This window comes from Carettochelys insculpta, chromosome 9, assembly GCF_033958435.1.
Source record: "Carettochelys insculpta isolate YL-2023 chromosome 9, ASM3395843v1, whole genome shotgun sequence".
Classification (NCBI taxonomy): domain Eukaryota; kingdom Metazoa; phylum Chordata; order Testudines; family Carettochelyidae; genus Carettochelys; species Carettochelys insculpta.
The window spans coordinates 524,303-541,979 of NC_134145.1; the positions used below are offsets into that span (position 1 = coordinate 524,303).

The 17,677-nt window shown below is 53.3% G+C and overlaps 1 protein-coding gene across 2 annotated transcripts in view; it reads left to right on the plus strand.

The window, feature by feature from the left end:
* The window catches only part of TIE1 (tyrosine kinase with immunoglobulin like and EGF like domains 1), a 56,762-nt gene extending 46,146 nt beyond the window's left edge, over positions 1-10,616 (plus strand). Inside the window, exons 16-23 of one of the 2 annotated variants that reach the window (XM_075002579.1) lie at positions 1,524-1,634; positions 1,829-2,019; positions 3,070-3,183; positions 3,536-3,606; positions 4,328-4,368; positions 6,757-6,853; positions 7,189-7,288; positions 8,026-10,616. In XM_075002579.1, the coding sequence (XP_074858680.1) occupies positions 1,524-1,634; positions 1,829-2,019; positions 3,070-3,183; positions 3,536-3,606; positions 4,328-4,368; positions 6,757-6,853; positions 7,189-7,288; positions 8,026-8,097 (797 nt within the window). In that variant the 3' untranslated portion in view covers positions 8,098-10,616. The remainder of the gene's footprint in view (positions 1-1,523; positions 1,635-1,828; positions 2,020-3,069; positions 3,184-3,535; positions 3,607-4,327; positions 4,369-6,756; positions 6,854-7,188; positions 7,289-8,025) is intronic. The other variant, XM_075002580.1, reaches the window with a different exon arrangement.
* Positions 10,617-17,677: the final 7,061 nt, after the last annotated feature.

The following is a 17,677-nucleotide window of genomic DNA, read 5'->3' on the forward strand; positions in this document are numbered from 1 at the left end:
GGCCCTGGGGCTGGAACTTGGGAGGGGGTGGCAGGGGACCGTCATCTCGGCCCTGGGGCTGGAACTTGGGAGGGGGTGGCAGGGGACCGGCGTCTCGGCCGTGGGGCTGGAGTGGGGAGGGGGTGGCAGGGGACCGGCGTCTCGGCCCTGGGGCTGGAACTGGGGAGGGGGTGGCAGGGGACCGGCGTCTCGGCCCTGGGGCTGGAGTGGGGAGGGGGTGGCAGGGGACTGGCGTCTCGGCCCTGGGGCTGGAACTGGGGAGGTGGTGGCAGGGGACTGGCGTCTCGGCCCTGGGGCTGGAACTGGGGAGGGGGTGGCAGGGGACCGTCATCTCGGCCCTGGGGCTGGAACTGGGGAGGGAGTCGCAGGGGACCGTCATCTCGGCCCTGGGGCTGGAACTGGGGAGGAGGTGGCCGGGGACCAGCGTCTCAGCCCTGGGGCTGGAACTGGGGAGGAGGTGGCAGGGGACTGGCGTCTCGGCCCTGGGGCTGGAACTGGGGAGGTGGTGGCAGGGGACTGGCGTCTCGGCCCTGGGGCTGGAACTGGGGAGGTGGTGGCAGGGGACTGGCGTCTCGGCCCTGGGGCTGGAACTGGGGAGGGGGTGGCAGGGGACCGGCGTCTCGGCCCTGGGGCTGGAACTGGGGAGGGAGTCGCAGGGGACCGTCATCTCGGCCCTGGGGCTGGAACTGGGGAGGAGGTGGCCGGGGACCAGCGTCTCAGCCCTGGGGCTGGAACTGGGGAGGGAGCGGCAGGGGACCGTCATCTCGGCCCTGGGGCTGGAACTGGGGATGGGGTGGCAGGGGACCGTCATCTCGGCCCTGGGGCTGGAAGTGGGGAGGGGGTGGCAGGGGACTGGCGTCTCGGCCCTGGGGCTGGAACTGGGGAGGTGGTGGCAGGGGACTGGCGTCTCGGCCCTGGGGCTGGAACTGGGGAGGGAGTGGCAGGAGACCGGCGTCTCAGCCCTGGGGCTGGAACTTGGGAGGGGGTGGCAGGGGACTGGCGTCTCGGCCCTGGGGCTGGAGTGGGGAGGGGGTGGCAGGGGACTGGCGTCTCGGCCCTGGGGCTGGAACTGGGGAGGTGGTGGCAGGAGACTGGCGTCTCGGCCCTGGGGCTGGAACTGGGGAGGGAGTGGCAGGAGACTGGCGTCTCGGCCCTGGGGCTGGAACTGGGGAGGGAGTGGCAGGGGACCGTCATCTCGGCCCTGGGGCTGGAACTGGGGAGGTGGTGGCAGGGGACCGGCATCTCGGCCCTGGGGCTGGAACTGGGGAGGGAGCGGCAGGGGATCGGCGTCTTGGCCCTGGGGCTGGAACTGGGGAGGGAGCGGCAGGGGACCGTCATCTTGGCCCTGGGGCTGGAACTGGGGAGGGAGCGGCAGGGGATCGGCGTCTTGGCCCTGGGGCTGGAACTGGGGAGGGAGTGGCAGGGGACTGGCGTCTCAGCCCTGGGGCTGGAACTGGGGAGTAGGTGGCTGGAGGCCAGTGTCCTGGGCTCATGACCGCAGCAGCTACTCTGCTTCGTTTCAGAGTTTGCATCGGAGAATGATCACCGGGACTTTGCAGGGGAGCTGGAGGTGCTGTGCAAACTGGGGCACCACCCCAATATCATCAACCTGCTGGGGGCCTGTGAAAACAAAGGTGGGAGTTACCCTCCGATCTGCTGCTGTTGGCGGGCTGAGCCAGTCCCTTTTCCCTTTTCCCTTTTCCTTTTCCTTTTCTTGGGGATCCCTGGCCTTCTTCCCATGCCCGCTCTGCTGCCCCTTCTCTGCTCTGGGGGGGTCCTGCCCCCACTACGTCCAGCAGGAGGCTGACAGCCTGTCTCCATCTCTCAGGTTACCTGTACATCGCCATTGAGTACGCACCCTATGGAAACCTGTTGGACTTCCTCCGGAAAAGCCGTGTCCTGGAGACTGACCCAGCTTTTGCAAAGGAGCACGGGACAGCCTCTACTCTCACCTCCCAGCAGCTCCTCCAGTTTGCGTCGGACGTGGCCAAGGGAATGCAGTATCTGAGCGAGAAGCAGGTACGGCCCTCCCGGCCCTGCCTGCTCTGCACACTGCCATGGCCAGCATGTGCACAACCACAGGCAGTGCCTGAGCCTGGTATCAGAAATGGGAGACGACGTGCCTGCGTCCAGGCTGTCCCTGGGGCACACCAGCTGTGGCTGTCGCACTGTGACCCTGGCCACCAGCACCATGGGAGCCCAGCCTACTACCACGCCCAGCGGGCCACTTGCCACTGACAAGGGTGTGGAGCTGAGGCAAATTAGCCAATGGGTATGGACGTCTCCCACCCATCTGCATTCTGATTGGCTGGGAAGTGTCCTGTATGTGGGGCGCAGTAATGGGGTAGCTGGTGCCTTGGCATTGTCTGCTCCCGTCTCAGAGAGTAGCTCTGCTGCTCTGTGAGTGGCCAGGCAGCCTTCTGGGCACACGTCTCTGGGGTGACCAGTTGACCTGCCCCAGAATGCAGGGGCCAGAGTGGGACTGGGCACCCTGAGCCCTGCTAAAACATCCTCCCACAGTAGCCACCTGGTGACTCCCACTCCTGGGGGCAAAGGCCCCTGGTCTCCTCTTTCTAGGACTGCCCCACAGCCCAGCCCAGCCTGTCCTAGGTTCAGCCCTTTGTCTTCCAGGGCCTTGAGTCCAGGCTGCTTTCTGCTGCCTCCTGGCCAGGCTCCCTCAGCCAACCTGCAGCTTGACTGCCTGCTTTCTGCCTAGCCAGCTGGTACAGGGCGGGTCCTTAGGATCCAGGAGAGCCAATCAAGATGTACTGCAGCCATCATCTTCCTCGGGAGCAGTAGCTGGGGCCTTGACAAGCCCCAGAATAAGGGCTGGACATGAAGTGCTGTCCTCAAGCATCCACAAAACATTAAGGCTTGATCTGCCTGGCCCCTGCCTGTTCCCAGCCATGACATGCCAGAGAGTGAATGCTGCCGCTCTGCCCGTCACTAAAGCTGCTCCCCATGTCCCAGGCCTGGAAGTAAAAGGAGGCTGGGGCAGAGGTGGGGCCTGCCAGCTTGTCTCCAGAGGGGCCACACAGGGCCCATCCTCACTCAACGTGGCCATCTCAGTTCATTCACAGGGACCTGGCAGCCAGGAACATTCTGGTGGGTGAGAGCCTGGCTGCCAAGATTGCTGACTTTGGCCTCTCCCGAGGGGAGGAAGTCTACGTGAAGAAGACCATGGTGAGTCCAGAGGGAGGAGTCCTGCTGCACCCTGGGCCCCAACTCAGCAGCTCTAGGAACCTTGCTGTGCAAGCACAAGATCCTCCCACCCCGTGCAGCAAGGCCATGGTTCCTGCTACCTGGACTGCTGGCTGGGGGGCAGCCCTTACCTGCCCCAGCTTTCCCCCAGCTGGCTAGTGGAGGCTGCTCTCTACCCCTGGTCACTGCACTCAGTCGGGGAGCTTGTGTACCCTAGTCTGAATCTCCCGCCAGTTGGATTGAGAGTGGCTGTTTCCTGCCATACTGTCCCCTGACCTTAGTGGCGGAACCTTTCCCCACTTCCCTGCTTGTTATTGTGGGTCTTTTTCCCTAGGGCCGCCTGCCAGTTCGCTGGATGGCCATTGAGTCCCTGAACTACAGTGTGTACACCACCAAGAGCGATGTGTAAGTCCTGCCTCTGGTCTGTGGCTCAGCCAAGTCTATGGGGTTAGCCCTCTGCCAACACAGGAAGGGCTCCTGCCCTGATATGAAGATCAGCCAACCCCTTCCTGCTGACACTGGAGGGGCTACTGCTTCTTCATCTTCCCTGAGCCTTATTCCAGCCTCTAGCTCATCTCCCCACTAGACCCAGGCTCCCCGTGCTGGGAACCAGGGACTCTTGTTTCTTACAGTGAGGCTCAGTACGCTGGTCTTGCTCAGCAGCAGCAGGACACAGAGGCTACGTCTACACTAGCCCCAAACTTCAAAATGGCCACGCAAATGGCCATTTCGAAGTTTACTAATGAAGCGCTGAAATGCATATTCAGCACTTCATTAGCATGCGGGCGGACACGGCACTTCGAAATTGACGCGCCTCGCCGCCGCGCGGCTTGTCCCAACGGGGCTCCTTTTTGAAAGGACCCCGCCTACTTCGAAGTCCCCTTATTCCCATGGATAAGCTCATTTCGAAGTTTGGGGCTAGTGTAGACACGGCCAGGCTTAGCTCTAAAGAGCTTGTCCCCTTTTCCAGTGCCTCCATCTTCCTGGTCCCCACCCTGGTGCAGCCCATCCCTCCCATTCTCGTCCCAGACTCCAGCCACGGAAGATGTGCTGCCATATCACCAGAGCAGGGCGAGGGGCCAGGAGAGAGGCATTGCTGGAGAACTAAGAGCTGTCTCTCTTTCAGGTGGTCCTTTGGGGTCCTGCTGTGGGAGATTGTCAGCCTAGGTAAGTACTGGCCTGGTCCATCTGTGGGTCCTATAGGCATGGCCCAGGTGTGCGCAGCTAGCTTTGTCCCTCGCTCCCCCACATTGCTTTGACAGGGGACTAATGACAGAAATGCCGTCTGAGTCAGGCCACAAGGACCGTGGGAAAGCCTCGTTTTCTGACTGCTGTACCGCAGGGGTGTGGTGGTGCTGCAGTGCCAGCCCAGGGGACCTTCAGAGCCAGTCAGCCACTGGGAAAAGGAGTTACTTGCATGCCAAGGAGCTGGCACAGCATCCCCCCGAGCTGCCTCCTCTGGGCTGTGGCACAGCAGCCCAGCTCCAGCACTGCCCCGGAGGCACCTACAATAGCCACACAAGCGCTTGCCCTGCTTTAGTAGCTACACTCCCTCCCCATCGACTTTGTGGGTGTACGGCTGTCTCAGACGTCCCTCAGTGTGTGACTCATTCACAGCCCTGAGCAATGCAGCCAGGGTAACCTGAGTGGTGAATGTAGACCAGGGCTTCTTGGTCCATCAGTGACTCTCCACCCATAGTGTGGAAGTGCCACGCTGTCTGGGGCAGACTAAGTCCATTGTACACAGGGAGGGTCCCCAGTGCCCAGGGCATTCAGTAGAGTCAGTGACTACATCCCTTGGAGGGCCTGTGCCAGAGAGGCCAGGAGACTTCCGCACAGTCAGGCACACAGCTGGGGGAAAAGAGTGGGGTGGAGCCAAGTTGCTCCGCTTCCTGATGCCACTGGTGAGTGCGGAGGGGACCAGCTCCGGCTGCCGACGCAAGGTCCCCACTGGTTCTCTGGGCTGCCTCACTGGGTGGAGGGGTTTTGGGGGAAGAGGTGAGGTGGGGGGAGGAAGGGGGAGGCATGGGTGGGGTGGGGCACAGGTGGGATGAGGTGGGGGTGGGGCCTGAAGAAAGCATGCCCCACGAATCTATTAGAATGATTTCAGGGGGTTGGTAAATATGTGGAGAAGGGTGGTTCAATCGATATAGTGGATTTCGAATTTCTGAAAGCCTCTGTCAAAGCCCCTCACCAAGGCTCTTAAGCAAAGTGAGCAGTTCTGGGATCTCTGGGATCCGTAACTGGTTAGAAGATAGGAAACAAGGGTAGGGATAAATGGTCACAGCTGAGAGAGGTAAATAGTGAGGGTTCCCAAGGTGCTGTACTGGGACCGGTGCTGTTCAACTTATTATAAATCAAAACAAAAAGCAGTCAAGTAGCACTTTAAAGACTAGCAAAATAGTTTATTAGGTGAGCTTTCGTGGGACAGACCCACTTCTTCAGACCATAGCCAGACCAGAACAGACTCAATATTTGAAGTGGGTCTGTCCCACGAAAGCTCACCTAATAAACTATTTTGCTAGTCTTTAAAGTGCTACTTGACTGCTTTTTGTTTGGATAGTGTATAGACTAGCACAGCTTCCTCTCTGTTATTATTCATAAATGATACAGAAAAAGAACTAGAGAGTGAGGTTGCAAAGTTTGCAGGTGATACAAAACTACTCAAGATAGTTATGTCCAAAGCAGACTGTGAAGAAAAACTGGGTGAGTAGAGAACAAAATGGGAGATAACATTTAATATAGATAAATGCAAAGCAATGCGTGTGGGAAACCATAATTCCCACTATATAAACAAAATGATGGGGTCTAAATTAGCTGTTCCCACTCATTCAAGAAAGAGATGGTGGAGTCATTGAGATGTTCTCTGCAAACATCTCATCTCTGTGCAGTGGCAGTAACCATGCTAGGAACTACTGGGAGAAGGACAGAGGGTTGCCTCTTCCCCAAAAAGATGTGTTAGAATTAGAAAAAGTGCAGAGAAAGGCAGCGAAGGTGGCCAGGATTTTGAATGGCTGCCACAAGAGGTGAGATTTAACAGGCTTATTCTGTTCACTTTGGAAAAGAGACACTGGAGGGAGTGACATGAGAGAGGTCAATAGAATCAGGACTGATGCAGAGAACATGACTAAGGAAGTGCTATTTACTCCTTCCTGTAACGCGAGAACTGGGGGTCACCTGATGGAATTACTAGGCAGTGGGTTCAAAACCCAATAAGGCGACACTTCTTCACTTTGTGCACGGTAGATCTGTGGGCTTTGTAAAAGCCGGAAGTACAAACAAGTTTAAAAAAGTTAGAAAAATGGGCCATGGAGGGTAGGTGCTTCAGTGGCTGTCAGCCAAGATGCTCAGATGCACAGCCCTATGGTCTGGAAGGCCCCAAACCCCTGACTGCCATGTGCTGGGGTTGGACGTCTGTGGATGACTTGATCTCTTAGCCTGTTCTTGCATTCTTGCTGAAGCACGTGACACCAGTGCTGGGCTAGACTGGCCACTGGTCTGCCCCATGGGGGCCATTCTGTGTGCTCACGAGCACATGCTGCCCTCTGCCCCCAGGAGGAACTCCATACTGTGGGATGACGTGTGCTGAGCTCTATGAGAAATTGCCACAGGGATATCGGATGGAGAAGCCCCGCAACTGTGATGATGAAGTGTAAGTGGAGAGCTCTGGCTGCTCTGCTCTGTGCTGCCAGGGCCTGCTGTGTCCAGGAGAGCAGGCTGGGCCTTGCCTTTTGCCCTGGGGCACTGGCCGCATGCAGGACCCAGGGCCTCTTTGCACAGCCTTGGCTTGTTTGTTTAGTCTCCTGGGGGGGCGGGCTGCAGTGTCACATGATGCCATCCCTGTGCACTCAGGACAAGAGAGGTGGCAGCCTCCCCACCCATGATCCAGGGCAGGGCAGCCTGTTGGGCTCCCTGGCTGCCACCTCCTCCCCACCCTCTACCCTGCCTGCACTGACACAGGCTCTGATTTACCGCTCTCCATCCTAGGTATGAGCTGATGAAGCTGTGCTGGCGAGACCGCCCCTATGAGCGGCCGCCCTTCGCTCAGATCTCCATGCAGCTCAGCCGCATGCTGGAGGCCAGGAAGGTAGTCTCCTGCTGGCTCCCCAGAGGGGCTGGCTTCAGCTCTGTCCCTTCCTTAGCACGGTACTCAGGTCTGGGGACAGGGCTGCACCTGGGAGGGGGTGGCCTTAGAGGGCAGTGCCACCCAGTAACTGCAGCGGAGCACAGAGCTGCTGTAGCCATCGTCTATCCCTGGCAAGCCCCACGTCGGTAGCTGCTGGCGGGGATGTCAATCTAGCAGCTCTGATGGTTGGGAAATCCTAGGGGCTTTGCAGCCTGTTTTCTCCCTCCACAGGGAGCAGGGCCTTGAGCCCTGCCACACGCCTAGATTCCAGGAGGCTTTGGAGCAGGATGCTCACAGCTGGAGTAGGCTTGTACCATGGGGACAGCCCTGCTCTGCCCAGTGCCCCATCCTGCCTGGGACTGGCTGGGAACACCAGCTCTAATCCCTGTACTGCACCTGCCTGAGCACAGCCACAGCCCAGGCCCAGGCTGCAGGGGGTTCTGAGAGAACACTGCCTCTCCTGGCCTAGAGAGGAGCAGCTCCACGTCCCAACTCTGATCAAGGGGCAGGCAGCCAAGCCCCACTCACACGATGTTCGGTGCACAGTGCAAGGGCCAGCCCTGCCTGTGTTCACCTAGAGGCGGGAATCAGCCCAGCAGCACTCAGAACAGAGCCTGTAACAGGACAGGCTGGGAACACCAGTGCTGACCAGGAGGCTCTGAGGTATCCCCAGGTCTGACGCCGTCTCTCCCCTCCAGGCCTACGTGAACATGGCCTTATTCGAGAACTTCACGTATGCCGGCATCGACGCCACTGCGGAGGAGGCCTGAGGGCGAGCAGAGCACCATGCCGGGACCCCTGTAAATAACACACCTACTTGCCATGCTTGGACACCAGCTGGCCTACACCAGGGACGGAGCACAGCCTCTGCCACACACAGACATGTTGTGGGTGGCCTGCTCCACACGGATGGCAGTGCAGAGACAAGGAGCTGCCCTTGTCCTGGAGCAGGAACTTGTCTGGGGGCAGTTTCTGGCTAACGTGATACTCCATAATCTGCAGTCAGACTTCTGGCTGAACAGCAGCTACTGGCCTCCAGGCTGCTCAGGCAGGGCTGTCCTGCACTTGCTGCCTCTCTGCCTTCTCTGCAGTACAGCTCTGTACCAACGGTGGGGGCAGCCAATAGGCTAGGCTCTCCCTGTCGCGTGCCCACTCTCCTTGCTGCAGCCTGGTGCTGTGCACGGCTGAGAACACAGGCAGGGAATCCGTCTCCCCTTGAGCCCGTGGACATTGGCACCTTTGCTGAAGCACCTGGGGAGGATGTGATACAGCCGCCTACTGCTCTGTAAGAAGCACAAAGACTTGTCCTGGGTAAAGGTCAGATTTGCAAACCGCTCTGAAGGTAGAGCCCCTGGCCCTACCTCCACCTCCAGCCGAGGTCTTTGGCTGCCCAGCTTCCCCGATGCCTGCCTGTGGGCTCTTAGACTGAGTGGCTGTGCAGTTGGTGCTGGCCTGGCAAATGGGGCCAGCATACTGGTGTGCAGTGCTGGGCAAATGTTGCTCCCAGATGCTGGAGACCTGCTGGGACAGAGCCCATTAGAGGAGTCCAAGCAGAAGGATCCCAGTGTCATTTTTGTTACACCACAGAGGACTGAAATATTCTAGGCTTGGCCTCAGGCTCTTCCAGCGGTGGCAACAGCCACTGCAGGCACAGGAGCAAGGTGGCAGGAGGCCCGGCTCCCCCCAGAAGGGGCAGGGCCAATGGTGGAAGGGGCAGGGCTAAGGGCAGCCAGATCCCCGCACACCCCCTCAGAGCTGCACATGGAGTGGTGACGCAGCACTCTGTGGTGTTTCAAAGGGGCCCAGTGCTCCAGCAGTGACTAGAGCTCTAAGCCCCTTTGAAAAGCTGGGCCTGGGGGCAACTGGCCCTTTTGCACCCCGAGTCAGGTGGCCTGAGCTCCTCTCTCACCTGCCAGAGGTCGCTGGCTGCCGTGATTGTGCTTTATCTGCTATATATTTGAAAGAGTTTGTCTGTCTGTCTGTTCAAGACCTCTCCCTAAACGGTAAGAGCTCAGAGCAGTAAATTTGACATACAGCTTCCTCTGATTGCAATTTAAAGCAAGGTCAGGGTTTGTTTGTGCCAGGAAAATGGGATCATCGTCAACAGCAGCCAGGGCTCAGCACCCGTTGGTGTCTGATGCCTCCCTCACTATTTCCTTCTGTCTTTCCCTGTCCAGTGCGGAGTGGCTTAGTTTCTGTAGACTAGCTCCTCACCAATCTACTATATCATCTACCTGTTCTCTGTGGGGTCTGCCTCTCCTGTCTGAACTGTCCATTATGCCAAACACCAGGGTCTTGATTTTTCACTTGTTCATTCTGCAAATATGCCTGAATAGCTGTAACTTCCATTGTATAACCTTCTGCAGTAAGCTCTCTTTCAGCTGTACCTTTCTATATAATTCCTCCCCAGTGACCTTCTTTATCCATCCTGTTCTCAGGATCTTTCTATAACAACTGCTCTCAAATGCCAACATTCTTCTTTTTGAATCTTTCGTTATCACCCACGTCTCACATCTGTTCAATGCACTGCTGAATACACACATTTTGAAGACGCTCAGCTTCATTCCTAAGCTAATCATTTTGCTTTTCCAGATCTTCTCCATCTCCTTGAAACTTGCTCTTGCTTTCACTATCTAATCACTATTTCCTTCTTACAGTCTAGATCATACATTACTTTGCTCCCCAGATATGTGAACTTCTCTACGTCTCTCGTTCAATACCATCGACACTGATCTTCCTTCCTATTTCCTTATCTCCAACTACCATTGTTTTCATTTTATTGGTGTTCATTATCAATCTGTACTGCTTCCCTTCCTCATTTAGCACCTGCACCATTCTCGCTGGCTTCTCTTCGTCTTCCTCGATGATAATAACTACATCATCTGCGAACATCAAGTTTTTAAGTCTCATCCTGTGCACCAATATCCCTTCTACCTCTTCCCTCGATCTTGTCCATCTCTCTCTCTAGGTGCGTGATGAAGATGCTCAGCAATATCAGTTCTCCTTGTCTTGTACCTCTACTTGTTCTAAATCAACTTCCTAACTCTCCGCATATTCTCACCACTGCCTCCGCATTGTCACTGATATCCTTCAACAACCATATCAGTCTGCTCTCCACTCCATATGACTCCACCACCACCCAAGTCACTTTCTGACCTATACTGTCAAATGTCTTCTGAAAAATCAACAAAACAATTATAGATGTTCTTCAGTCGAAATTTCTCTGCTGTCAGTCTTAACTGCCAATGGCCGTGTCTACACTAGCCCCAAACTTCGAAATGGCCATGCAAATGGCCATTTCGAAGTTTACTAATGAAGTGCTGAAATACATATTCAGCACTTCATTAGCATGTGGGCGGCCGCAGCACTTCGAAATTGACACGGCTCGTCGCCACGCGGCTCATCCCAACAGGGCTCCTTTTCGAAAGGACCCCGCCTACTTCGAAGTCCCCTTATTCCCATCTGCTCATAGGAATAAGAGGACTTCGAAGTAGGTGGGGTCCTTTCGAAAAGGAGCCCCATCTGGACAAGCCACGCGGCGGCGAGCCACATCAATTTCAAAGTGCTGTGGCCGCCCGCATGCTAATGAGGCGCTGAATATGTATTTCAGCGCTTCATTAGTAAACTTCGAAATGGCCATTTGCATGGCCATTTTGAAGTTTGGGGCTAGTGTAGACATAGCCAATATCTGCTGTATAGTACTTCTATCCTTCCTGAATGCTGATTGCTCATCCACTAGATGTTCTTCTACCTGTGACCTTAGTCTCTCCATCAGCAGCAGCAGCAGCACCTTGCCTAGATGACTTGTTAGGGCAATTGTTCTGTAGTTCTTGCACTCCGTATGTGCCTTCTTTCTTGTGTATTGTCACTAGCATGGATCTTGTCCATTCCTTAGGTGCCTTCCCTTCTTTCCATGCTATATTACGTAGCTGGTGTATTTCCTGAACCATACTTTCTCTGCCGTATCTGATTATCTCTCCTGTGATATTACCATTTCCTGGGCTCTTGTTCTTGAGTTGTTTCACTGCTTTTTGTACTTCCTCCTTCAAAATATCTATCTTGCTCTCAATGCTTGGTGGAGATTTCTTTCAGTTCTATGATCAGTTCCTCTGAGACACTCGGATCCAACTGTGCTTTATATAGATCAGTGCAATATCTTGTCCATCATTGCATAAACTTCTTGTTCGTGAGCACCTTGTGGTTCTCATCTTTGATCACCATCTGCTTCAGCTGCCACTTCCTATTAATATTCCCAATCATTTTATACACGTCCCTGGTCTTACCCTCACCCTAATACCTCTGTATAGTTTCACACTGCTCCTCTAACAATTTTCCTTATCCTTTCTGGCCGCTTTCCTTACCGCATTGCATTTCACTCTGTATTGCTGTTCTGCCCTCTTGGTAACATCCCTTCTGATCTTCAACACTGTTTTCTCAACTTCGGTGTCTCCTGTGTAATCCACTTCTTATTGATCTCCTTTTCTTCCAGAACCCTCTGTTCAATTGCCTCTTCTATCGCCGGGGCTATCCCTCCACCTCTCTTATCTAGGTCTTTCTCTGTGCCTGCATTCCTGATCTTCTCTTCGAGTGCTGCTCTGTGCACTCCCTTCCTCACCTAGCCTTGCCACATGTCTTCGTTTCTTAAACTGTGTCTTACACTTTCTCTTGAGTTTCATCTTGATGTTCACAGTCACTAGAGTGTGGTCCAAATCTATATTGCTGCTTGGAAAGTTTGGCACTGCTGTACTGATGTTACCCATCTTCTTCTCATAAACCCATACAGAAAAGAGAGAAAACCACCAGGCAGGTAAAGGGGCTGGCCAGGAAGGCACCCCTCCTACCCCCACCTCCAGGACCGCCCTAGCTGTGAGCCTCCCATCCCCCATGTGCCTTTTGGGGTGGGGGAGGCCCAGTTTGTACAGGGACACGTAAAACCACACAGAGAAGAGACAGAACCACCAGGCAGGCTCAGGGCACCCTCCCACCCCATCCAGGATTGCCCCAGTGCTGAGACTCCCGTGCCCCAGGCGATCTGTAGGCAGGCCAAGTGGGGCTGCAGCTCTTCCCCCACCCTGATGTTCCCCTTCATCAGAGACTGAGGGGAAGTGCACTTGGCTGTATACTTCACTCTGGCTGGTGAGGAATGGTGAGCACAGAACATGTAATCTTCAAGTGATTGATCCCCCATCACCCATTCCTAACTTCTGACAAGCAGAGGCAAGGGACACCATCCCAGTCCATCCTGGCTAATATATTGCCATCGATAGACCTATCTTCCATGAAAGTACCTAGTTCTTTTTAGAACCCTGTTAAAGTCTTGGCCTTCACACCATCCCATGGCAAGAAGGGAGAAAATTGTTTTCCTTAATCTCTTATGATAAGACAGGAAACAATGGGCTTAAATTGCAGCAAGGGAGGTCTTAGGTTGGACAGGAATGAAAACTTCCTAACCATCAGGATGATTAAGCACTGGAATACATTGTCTAGGGAGGTTGTGAAATCACCATCATTGGAGATATTTAACAGCAGGTTAGACAAACATCTGTCAGGGATGGTCTAGATGGTGCTTGGTTCTGCTGTGATTGTCGGGGACTGGACTTGATGGCCTTTCAAGGTCCCTTCTGGTTACAGTAGTTTGTTATTCTAAGGCAACAGGTTGTGCATTGTGTTAAGAAATGTTTGTTTGTTAGTTTGTTTTAAACCTGCTATCTATTAATTTCATTTGGTGACCCCTCATTTTTGTGTTATGGGAACAAGTATATAGCTGTCCTTATTCACTTGTTCCATGCCTGTCATGATTTTACAGACTTCTATAGGATAGGGTCAAAATTCAAAATGATCTGGATAAATTGAAGGAATGGTCTGAGGTAAACAAGGTGAAGTTTAATAAGGACAAATGCAAAGTGCTCCACTTGGGAAGGAACAATCAGTTTCACACATACAGAATGGGGAGAGACTGACTAGGAATGACTACAGCAGAAAGGGATCTAGGGGTTATAGTGGACCACAAGCTAAATATGAGTCAACAGTGTGATGCTGTTGCAAAAAAAGCAAACATGATTCTAGGATGCATTAACAGGTGTGTTGTGAACAAGACACGAGAAGTCATTCTCCCGCTCTACTCTGCGCTGGTTAGGCCTCAGCTGGAGTATTGTGTCCAGTTCTGGGCACCGCAGTTCAAGAAAGATGTGGAGAAATTAGAGAGGGTCCAGCAAAGAGAAACAAGAATAATTAAAGGTCTAGAGAATGTGACCTATGAAAAAAGGCTGAAATAATTGGTCTTGTTTAGTTTGGAAAAGAGAAGATTGAGGGGAGACATGATAGCGGTTTTCAAGTATCTAAAAGGGTGTCCTAAGGAGAGGGGGAGTAAACTTGTTCTTCTTGGCCTCTGAGGAGAGAACAAGAGGCAATGGGCTTAAACTGCAGCAAGGGAGGTTTAGGTTGGACATTAGGAGAAAGTTCCTAACTGTCAGGGTGGCCAAACAGTGGAATAAATTGCCAAGGGAGGTTGTGGAATCTCCATCACTGGAGATATGTGAGGACAGGTTAGATAGATGTCTATCAGGGATGGTTTAGACAGTACTTGGTCCTGCCATTGGAGCAGGGGGCTGGACTCGATGGCCTCTCGAGGTCCCTTCCAGTCATAGTGTTCTATGATTCTATGATTCTGTGATCATAGTCTCCTCTTTTCTAAGCTGAAAAGTCCGTCTTTTCAATCTCCCCTCAGATGGCACCCGTTCCAAATCCCTAGTAATTTTTATTGCCCTTTTCTGAACTTTTTCCAGTGCCAAGATATCTTTTTTAGATGAGATGACCACGTCTGCATGCAATATTCAAGACGTGGGCATTTTCACAGAGACAATAAAATATTCTTTGTCTTATTAGTGCAAGCCAACACCACCCAGGGCTGGGTTCAATATCCAGGGGTTCCTCTCCATCGATCCAGGACAGAACTGGCTTGAGTCCCCACCCACTAACCAGGGAAATGCATACATCACCACAGGCGCCTTGGAGAGGCAATGCTTCCCCACTTCCTAGCACAGAGTCTGAGTAGAAAAGAAACTTGGGAGTAACTTGGTATTAATTTGTGAGAACACCACATAAACCATGAGTAAAAAGTCCGACCCCAAGTAGGTTGGAAAGTGTCCTCAGGGTCTTAAGTCCAGCAACTCAAATGTCCACTTCACATGCCCGACCCTTCTCTGCACCCCCCGCCGCCCCCGTCGCTGCCCTTGGTAAGGGCAGACCCAGAGTTCTGGGACCCAGAAGGGCATCCACAGAGTTCGCCTTCCAGCCTGGGAATGAGAAGTAAAGAAGCATATTATTCCGCTGGCCTCTCTGCTTCTGCCCTGCTGCCCCCATCACACCTCTCTATCACCGCTCTGCTGCCTGCTTATCACACCTCTGACACTCCACTGCTGGCTGTCAGGCACCATCCCTCTCTTGAGTGTGTCCTTTGCACATCAGTCTCAAGAGATTTCAGCTCCCAGTGACTTCAACTCTTAGCAGCCAAAGTAGAAGACACACGGCTCCACCACAATTAAGAGAAGAAAGAGATTCCTAATGATACCTGTTTAACTGTAGTCAGTGAGCAGTGGTGGTAACAGATTGGGCCAGCCCATACGCTGGGGAGAGTACATAGTCTCCTGACCAGAATAACCTTCCCTCACCCCTTTTCTCTCATAGAGCCCTGGAACCTTAACCTTGCTTAACAAGGCGCCTTGTGCTAATGGTGAGCCCTTTCCTACGGGGCAGATGTAGCACAGCACAGCTTTGTACCCCACAGAATTACTAACTTTGGTAACCAATTGTAGCTCTCCCAGCATTTCATACAATTGCAGCTGGTGTTAGGTCACAGATCAAGTTGATTACAATGAGCAAAATACTGCTCCATCTGTGGAATAACCAGTGCTTCTTTTCTGCTGGCACTTGCCGGTACTGAGTATTGGCACCTGGGCAGCCCCAGCTGCAGGATTGGCTGGGCAGGGAGGACCAGATGAGTATCAACTCCTCATTTTTACAAAAAAGGCACTGTGAATTACTAACAAGTGTAAGCAAAGCAGGTGCAAATTGTACTTACATAGACACACCAGGCTCCACTCACTGTCAGGGGAGCATGTCTTCAGAGCCTGCTTCCATGGGCTCTTCCTTTTGTAATGATTCGCAGCATTCAGTTTGCTTTTTTGACTGTCACTGGATGTGCTGCAAAGATGAGGGTGTGCGCATGTGCGTGCACGCATGCACACATGCCTGCCACCAGCTGGGCTTGTGTGTGTGTGTGTGTGTGCGTGTGTGTGTGTGCAAGGAGTAGCCCACATGGGGTGTGGCCATGCTGTATAGCAATGGAAGTTCCTCCTGACAACTGGTGCTTTAGGTGCATGAGAAGTGAACCTACGAGTTCAGTTGTCTTGGTGTGTGCCCATGCTGTTGCTGATCATCTGGTTTATTTGGCCACGTTCAATCCAGCTGTGAGGTTTTCCTCCCACATGACAGTCAATGCCAAAGTCAATTGCGCTATGGGATTTTAAAACCACATACTGCAGCGTGTGCCTGCTCTGAGAGTTCTGGGTGCAGACAGCCACGGATCCAAAGCTGAGCTTGAGAGCATGCTTGGAATGGGTAGGGAGGGTCAAGGCCATGCAGAGATGCATTTGTATTCCAGGGCTCTGCTCTCTTTCTCGCTCTCATTGGGAGGTTGTTGCAGAGCTTGTGCCTGGCCTCGGAGCCACTGGGCTGGCCACAGGCCTCTCAGTAAGTTTGGAGGAAGCAGCAGCCTGAAGCTGGGAGTGTCTGTCTGCACAGCTGAGTATGGCCACCTTGTTGCACCAGCCCAGATGGCTGATACTGGCTGTGTTGGGAGCAGATTGCTGTCCAGGCTAAGGTGACATGGGATGACAAGATCTCCAAGGGACCATGCAGCATTCCTCTGCCACCCAGAACTGCCTTTCCCCAGAGCCACATGGCAGCCTGGCCGCCCTGTGTGGGCTTGAGTTCTTAATGAATAGCTGAGAGGGGTGTGCTCCTGCCACCGGTCATTACTGGATTTTTAAATTAAATATGAAAGCCATATCTGTCACCATTGTATATAATTGGCACCAAATCTTGTGCTGTGGGGGGCCAAGTGAGGTGTGTAATGAAACCTGGTAATGCCCTGGGTCTGTTTATGCTACTTGTCTATCTGAGCCACATTTGTATATGAAGTTATAAGTTGCGGCTTTATACCTGAACTGGAAATGTTTCACTGCTGAGATTCACAATGGAAAGCATGATCAACTCAGTAGTCAGGTGACTTGAGCTGAACAAAAAGACAGATGCAGTTCCTCATACTAAGTAAATAGCCTGGGTCTGAACGGCAGATGGATGACTCTGTCCCTCTTAGGAGGGAGTCCCCGACCACAACCACCCATCTTCTTATGAGGGTGGGGGTCATAGAATGCCCCCCTCCTTAGGACAGTGCATCCAATGCCTTACAGTCCATGGGGGTCTTCTTCTGATCCATTCCCTGTGAGGTATCTGACCCAGCTATCTCCACCATATTACCTGTGCAGATAGGCCGAAAGCAGTTGCTTAACTCCACTGGAATTGGGGAGACCTGAATTGGTTTCCTTCTGCTGGTGGTAACATGCTTCCAGTTCTAGTCCTTATATTGAACAACCTGCTGTTCCTGCAGTACTAAATGGTGCTTTCTATCAAGAAAGTCTTCATACTCTCTGATGGACCTGAGGGTTGATATTTGTGCCTCAGGTCCTCTAACCTTCTCTTCCAAAATGGTGACCAGCTTGCACTTGGGACGTACAAAATTCTTTCTATCGTCTGGGGGGAAGACAAATATGGCACATGCCATGCAAGTCACAACAGCAGACCACTCAGCAGACATGTCACCATCCATTTTTCCCATTTTTCCAGAAAGTTCCCCTAGATGTTTCTAGTGTCGCCTTGAAGGGCACAGGAGAAACAAACCTATAAGAAAGGGACAACTGATATGGGGCTTCCCCCTAAGGTGAACTCCCTGATAGCTGCTCACAGTGGTTGCTGTGGCTGCCTTCCTATAAGGCTGTGGCTGGTTAGGTGCAGCTCAAAGCCTTGCCTCCAATTTAATCAACCCTTGAAGGCCCACCTGGAATAAAGCACTCCCAATTCACACCTTGCAACCTTATCAAACTGCCCCTCTCTGCAGAATAAATGCTTCAGACACACAAACAGATATTCAGCCCAGCAGCTCACAACACAGTCTATAAAGATGCCCCTGGCAGTGACCATCTTGTTCTTCAGTCCTCATGAACTAAGCCAGTGTGGACGGGGGTCCCACTCCCCATGGGAGCCGTGTCTACACGTGCACGCTACTTCGAA